Here is a 7460-nt window from a genome sequence, read left to right as displayed (position 1 = left end):
CGTTCTCTCTCGTTTCGCGCATGCGTATAGCCGTATACTCTGAGAGAGGGGATTGAAAGAAAGAATAAGGAATTGAAAAAGCAACCCTTGGCACTGGGAAACCTTTAACCTTATCAAAGTCAATTCTTTGTTTGATTCCAAAGAGATCAGGCTTGTCCGGTCATTCTTGGAAAGCCAAAAGTTTCTTTCCGCGAGACTTAACTAAACCATATGAATTTTACTATCTTTATAAGAAACAATCTGGTGGTGCTGGCCAATATGCTCGCATAACTGGAATTATAGAGGTATAAGTAATAGATTTTTATCATTAATATTTATTGATATTATTCATCGAGAGCCCTTAACCTTATCAAACTCAATTCTTTGTTTGATTCCAAAGTGATCAGGCTCAATCAGGCTTGTCTGGTTATGTAATGATGAAACTTTTCTCGTTCGACTCGTTCTTTCTTTCGATCCCCTCTCTCAGAGTATATGGCTATACGCATGCGCGAAACGAGTGAGAACGAAAAGGCCCAAATGAGTGCGTCCTTTTCTATAGAGAGCCTATAATCAGAGTGGCGCCATACGGGTATCACTTGTGATTGGTCCGCCATGTTTTAGCTATTTCCCTATAGTATACGTGACGCTCACTATATAAAATGCGCGCATATGTGTGAAACAGAACGCAGCCTATATCTCTTTCTCTCTCGCAGAATTTCGCTAAAACATGGCGTAATCTTTCTTATGGCGCCACTCTGATTATAGGCTCTCTATTTTTCTAGATAGGATTACCCCCACTCCTACAATGCGTACTCTAGTACTACTATCTCTATGCCTGGTTCTAGTCTTCTTGTGCGCAGCACTACTAAATTCACGAGCGCTGCGAGTGTCGAGAATCGGAAACTGAACTCGATACCTAGGCCTAGAGTCCCTATAAGAGAGTTGTGTCAATCTGAAGTAAAATGGCTAATTGGGACTCTAGCAGAAAGGGACGCTAGATCTTATACTACGAAGAGCGTAGAGTCATGGTGGCAGACGAGACGAAAGAGAGACTGTTTAAGTTCCGGCACCGATATTTTTCCGATATTTTTCCCAGCTCTTTCAATATCACAATTATAAGTAAGTCTATACATTATTATTGAGAAATCCTTGCTCTCACGCGAACGCGAGTAACGCCAGGGGATTCCTCTTGTTAAAATAAACGGTAATATCCTTGCACAAACGCTCTGTTCGTTACACCACGTTGTCTATCTTACATGACACTTTTTCCTGCCCGCCGAGCCTTCTCGAATTGTCCGCCCCGAGTCGTGCGCGCCCGACTCAGTTCGGAAACAGTGCCGTAGCGCGCTGTTCTGTCTCCACACTCCTCCCCGCTAAATCCTCTATTCGTATCCGAAGCGCTGAGGTGGAACACCAGCATTGATTCTAGATGATCGGCGTGGTTCTAGTTCAGCGGGTGTAACGATGTTCTCCCTGCTTTCATCTTGGGCACTTTCGTATGAGGTGTTGGCATCATCGGAGTCCACATGAGCTGCTGCCTGTGGATGTTCGGGCTCAGGCCGGGGAATGATAACACAGGCCCACAAAAAAAAAAAATTTTTTTGTGCTGGGATCCAGACCATACCAATCCGACGTATTTTGAGCTGCTAAACACGAATCTGCAGTCAAAAATGGGGGTTGCTGGGTGAATATCAATAATACGACAAATTTCGTTCAACATATGATTCTTTATAATCTTCTAATGGCACGTTATACAGAAATATTCGGGTAATCAAAAGAAAAAAGAATGGAAGAGATATTTCATGTAACATTACAAATGCTGCAATTACGTTATGTACATACGCCGCATGTAAATGCAACACTTTTTCAGGCGCCGCGTCGGGCCGCCACGGATAGAAAACTTTTCAATCCGCGACTTCGGAGACCTGTTCACTTTGAAATTGAGTGCCAGCAAGCAATAACAATATAGGAGCTAGAACCAGCGGATGGGTCAGTAGTAAAAGTCAGAAAAAATTAAATCTCGAAAATGAATTTAAAACATACTATCATGTAGGGAATGTAAAAACTCATTTAATATTTTGTAGGCAAGTAAAATCAAAAGTAAATCAAAAATCGTGTAAGGAAGCACAATCCAATTTAAATCCCAGATTTGAGATTTGAGATTGTTCAAAAAGAAATACTCTATTAAGAGTTCGTATTCATTGTAATATTTAAGTGTCGTATTCGACATCACAGACTCAAAAATATCGAGTAAATCGTTTTTCACATAAATACGCATGTTTGATCTATCACTTTGTATATTACATTTTTGATTCCATATTTGCATTTATCGATAGGTATATAAGAAACGTAAGTACACCTTGTGCTGTATATATCTGGTGATGACTTTCCCAACATAATTCTGAAAAACAACGCAGAATTCCACTAGCACCTGAGAAAAGTCATATTCATTCTTTTAACACTTTGTCACTATAAAAACATATTTTTTTACGATTTTTGAGGCTATGTCTGAAATTCATGGGCGACCGATATTTTTTTTTTACGGATTCATGTTAAGCGGATCAAAATACATGGGATTAATGTGTTCTCAACCTGATAAAAGTCATAGTCTTTCGTTTTGTGGTATAATAACTAATTTTAAACGATTTTTTGAGGTTATGTCTCAAATTCACCCAGCAACCCCCATTTTTGACTGCAGATTCGTGTTTAGCAGCTCAAAATACGTCTGATTGGTATGGTCTGGATCCCAGCACAAAAAATTTTTTTTTTTGTGGGCCTGTGTAATTGGCTCGATGTCGGTGTCTAAGATGTCATTGAGGCCAAATGCGTCAATGATTTCGTTTGGTGTGTGACGCAATTTGAGCTGATTTGCATGTACCTTTTTGATGACTCGTCCGTCTCCAAGTTTGATCGTATAGTTGACGGTGCCTAGACGGTTGACAATTATCGCTGGCGTCCATTGCCAATCTGTGTTGGTTTTGTGTAGCTGGTAGTAGATACTTGCACCGATTACGAATTCCTTCCAGCGCGCTCCGTGAGCTCGGTCAAACTGACGGGCCAGTATTGTGTCACGCTGAGAGGACGGTTGCTCTTGAGGGTGAAGCAAGTCGAGGCGAGTCTTCATGGTGCGGCCATTCAATAACTCGGACGGGGACTTATTGCCGAGCTTGTAAGACGGTGTGAAACGGTAGGTAGTGAGGAACTCTCGAAGCTTCTGGTCAGCGTTCCCGGTTGCCTTTTCTAGTCCAGTCTTGAGGATGTCGACGAAACGCTCAGCCCTACCATTTGACTGAGGGTGGTAAGGCGCTGTTAGGATATGTTCAACGCCTGATTGTTCACAGAAAGTTTTGAATTCCTGCGCGGTAAACTGAGGTCCGTTGTCTGTGACGAGCGTATCGCAGAGGCCGTGCCGAGCGAATGTCTCTCTGAACATTTTGATAGTCTTGACAGATGTCATTGAGGCGGATTTGAAGACCTCTGGCCAGTTGCTGAAGGCATCAACGATGACTAGATAATAAGCGCCATTGACGGGACCCGCGTAGTCGGCATGGATGCGAGACCATGGCTTCGTTGGAATTGGCCATGGTTGTAGCGAGCATTTGATGGGCGTCCTAGCATTTGTCGCGCAAGCTTCGCACATTTTGACGGTTCGCTCAATGTCAGCAGTGATTCCGGGCCAGAAGACTTTGCTGCGAGCAAGGAGCTTCATACGGGTGCAGCCCGGGTGACCAAAGTGGAGCTCCTCAAGGATCTGCTTACGGAACTGAGATGGAACAACGACACGATCGCCCTGTAAAAGATAATTCTGGCTGACAATTAATCCTTCGCGTTGATCGAAGAAAGCAGCGACTTCGGGATCCCGGATCTGGTTGCGTTTCTGTGCCCATAAGGTGTTGGTGAATTCGATGACCTTCTTGAGTGTTACGCAACGCTGTGTGGCCTCCTGGATATCAGTGAATTTGAACGGAAGTGATTTTGCGGCATCAATTGCAAAGCACTGTTCTTCCTCCTCTCCCTCTTGAATTGCTGCGATGACGGTATCTTCGTTTTCTCGTGGATGTTTGGCAATGAGGCGGGAAACAATGTCGGCGTATCCAAAGCTTCCGGTATTGACGTATTTAATGTCGAAGTCGTAAGCGAGTAAGGTCAGAGCATAACGTTGGAGGCGGCTTGCAGTGTAAAGCGGGGAGCACAGACTTTTGCATAACGCATAAAGCATGTGCATAAGAAATTTCATTGGTCCATTTTCTTATGCATGAGTCAATGGACCAATCAAATTCTTTATGTATATGGTTTATGCGTTATGCAAAAGTCTGTGCTCCCCGCTTAAGCCGGGATGTCTTGTTTAGAGCCGAAAATCGTGAGGAGATGCTTATGGTCGGTGTGGAGCTCGAATTTGCGACCATAGATGTACTTGTAAAAGCGTTTAACAGCGAACACGAGCGCGGTGGCTTCCCGCTGAATCTGCGAGTAGTTCTTTTCGGCTGCTGTGAAAGTTGATGAGACGTACATGATTGGATGTAGTGTTCTGTCTGAAAATTCGTGCAAAATGGCTCCTGCTTTGCCGTAGCATGAAGCGTCGGCTGTGACCACGATTTTTTTGGCAGGATCGTAATGAGTGAGGACTAGATCCGATGCTAGAATTTCCTTGAGTTTGTCGAAGGCATCCTGATGCTTTTGTTGCCACTCGAATTTGGCGCCTTTGAGAGTGAGCTCGTCGAGGGGCCCACGAAGATCTTTAATGTTTTTAACAAATTTTCCATAATAGTTGGCTGCCCCGAGGAACGAACGGAGCTGGTGGATATCACGCGGTGCTGGAATGGTTTGAATGGCTTGTATCTTCTCGGGATCTGGCTTGACACCTTGCGCGTCGATAATGTGTCCGCAGAAAAGGATACTTGGTCGAGCAAACTCGCATTTTTCGATTCGAAGTTTGAACCCGTAGTCTTGGATGCGTTCGAGGACGTCGAAAAGGAGCTTGTCATGTTCGCTTTTGTTAATTCCGCTGATGGTAATGTCGTCGATGAATGCAAAGGCGCCGTTGAGTCCTGCAAGCATCGTTGTCATGAGTTCTTGGAAAATGCCTGGTGCTATCTTGACTCCGGGCTGCATGCGGGTGACCTGGAAGAGTCCCAAGTGTATGTTGATTGTGAGCAGCTTCTTTGCGTCATCGAGCTCGAGTTGGAGGAAAGCATCCGAAAGATCGATTTTGGAGAAAACACAATTTCCGGCGAGGCCGGTGAAAATTTGATCCGGTGTTGGTAGCGGAAATTTGTTTGGTTCGAGTGCGTCGTTAAGGCCGGTGGAATAGTCGCCGCAAATGCGCGTTTTGCCATTCTTTTTCTTGACTACGACGATGGGTGCTGCGAATTCTGAGAACGTGACTGACTTGTAAACCCCGAGGTGCTGTTGACGTTTAATTTCCTCTTCAATAGCGGTTGTTGCTGCAAATGGAACTGGTCGTTGTTTGCGGAAAATCTTTTGTATGCCCGGTTTGAGTGTGAGTGAAACCTTTGTTTTCGTACATAGCCCGAGTTCGTCAGCAAAAAGTTGTGGGAATTTTGACTTAGCCTTGCTTGTGATGTCGTCGGCAGATGAGTCTATAGTTATAGCATTACAGACTGAGGCAAGTGGGACGTTCCACAGTCCGAGTTGCTCGATCCAGTCGATGCCGAGTAAATTGAGGCGTGTTGAAACGTAGCATGTTCCGGTTTTCGTTTTATCAATGAAACTCATGGTGCACTGGAAAGATCCCCAGAGGCGGATTGAATGTCCGGATGCGCTTCCGGGTTGGATTGTGCAGGGCTTGAGTGTGGGCTTCCCGAGTCTCTCCCAGTTGTCTTTGGAAATGATGGTGATGTCCGACGCTGAATCTATCTGGAGGCGGACACGTGCTCCGTTGATGTTTGGTGAGACAAACTTGCGTTGGCTGGCGTTAGATCCTTTCATAATTTGGTTAATGTTGTTCTTCAGGCCGGAGTCTGAAGTTCGGCGCTGTTTGCGATCAAATCTTGAGCGACGGACGACAGCTTCGAAGGCTGAAACGCAAAATCCGGCCTTGTGACCAATAACTGAGCAAGTTGTACATTTCTTGTCACGATATTCGCATTCTCGCTCCCAATGATTTTCTCCGCAGTAACGGCAAGGCGAATGTGGTTGTGATGCGTTCTTATTGCTGGGAGATCCTGAGCCATCAAGGCTGCGGTTGCCGAAAGTTGGCGACTTCCTGCCGTCCCGTGATTTGCGGCTATAGTTGTTGCGTTTGTGAACGGCGTTGACCTCCGTGGAGCCAGGTGTTGTAATTGTTCCACCGACTATTGACTTATCTTGTTTCAGGCTGGTGAGGCGTTCAGCTTCGTTGACGAGATCCTGAAGTGTGAGCTTCGGAATTGCTGCGCAGCCCGCGTCGTCGGTAGCCGCTTCGAGCTTGACACTGGTGGCGTCGATTTTTGCGAGCAGTTTCTCAAGAATTAGCGAGTCTTGCGGATTTTTTAAACCACTAACAAAGAGCAAGACCTAAAAGTCATCGGCTGTGCAGTGAGTGACATCAAACTTTTCGCCATGCTTGTTAATGCGAGCAGCGAATGTTGTAAAATCTTCGGTGTCTTCTTTTTTTAAGCTCAAACATTTGTGTCGCATTGCAAATTTAGTCTCGCGGTAGCCGAACATTCGTTTCAGTTTCTCAACGGCGTCATCGAGCGTGAGTTGTGTTGGCTCTTGAGGTAAAACTGAGTCAGCGAAACGCTGATAGTCGGCTTGTAAGAATTTTTGTAGCAATAGTCGAATTTTTGCAGCCGTAGGCCAGTCACTTACCTCTGTTGTGAAAATTGTTTGGTAGCGTTTGTACCAGGATTCGAATGTCAGATTGTTGTCCGGGTCGTAGGTGAACACAACCATTTGTTCGGCGAGGCTCTTGGCTGTGGTCGCAGCAGGTGTGATTACGGCGGTTTGCTCTCGCTACGCGAGCTGCGCGATGAGTAGTTCGACACGTCTGTCGCTTTGTTGTTGCTGCTGAGCGAGCGCTATTTGCATCTGCTGGCGATCGGCCTGCATTTCGCTGATGAGCTTTGCGAGATATTGTTCCATGGTGGTTTCAGGTTATGTTGCGTGAGTTGTAGAATCCTCGTCGCCACTGAGAAATCCTTGCTCTCACGCGAACGCGAGTAACGCCAGGGGATTTCTCTTGTTAAAATAAACGGTAATATCCTTGCACAAACGCTCTGCTTGTTACACCACGTTGTCTATCTTACACGACACTTTTTCCTGCCCGCCGAGCCTTCTCGAATTGTCCGCTCCGAGTCGTGTTCGCCCGACTCAGTTCGGAGACAGTGCCGTAGCGCGCTGTTCTGTCTCCACAATTATAAAGCGTTCGAATGAAAAATATATAAAGGACACAGATATTATGTGGTCGAAAGTGACATTCTAACCATGATGTAAGAATACAAGGTGTACCATTGCGCATAATGGCGACTGAATACTGG

General features: G+C 45.4%; 1 protein-coding gene across 1 annotated transcript; it reads right to left on the bottom strand.

Moving 5' to 3' along the window:
- Positions 1 to 2647: 2647 nt before the first annotated feature.
- Positions 2648 to 6876, bottom strand: LOC108773864 (uncharacterized protein K02A2.6-like). The gene is made up of 3 exons (XM_018539813.1): positions 6533 to 6876; positions 4394 to 6478; positions 2648 to 4175 (listed from the first exon to the last, which is right to left on the bottom strand). Exons 1-3 carry the CDS (start codon positions 6874 to 6876, stop codon positions 2648 to 2650), a joined length of 3957 nt encoding a protein of 1318 aa, XP_018395315.1.
- Positions 6877 to 7460: the final 584 nt, after the last annotated feature.

Source organism: Cyphomyrmex costatus, unplaced genomic scaffold, assembly GCF_001594065.2.
Source record: "Cyphomyrmex costatus isolate MS0001 unplaced genomic scaffold, Ccosl1.0 scaffold223, whole genome shotgun sequence".
In the NCBI taxonomy this organism is placed as follows: domain Eukaryota; kingdom Metazoa; phylum Arthropoda; class Insecta; order Hymenoptera; family Formicidae; genus Cyphomyrmex; species Cyphomyrmex costatus.
This window is presented reverse-complemented; position numbering and strand designations above follow the sequence as displayed.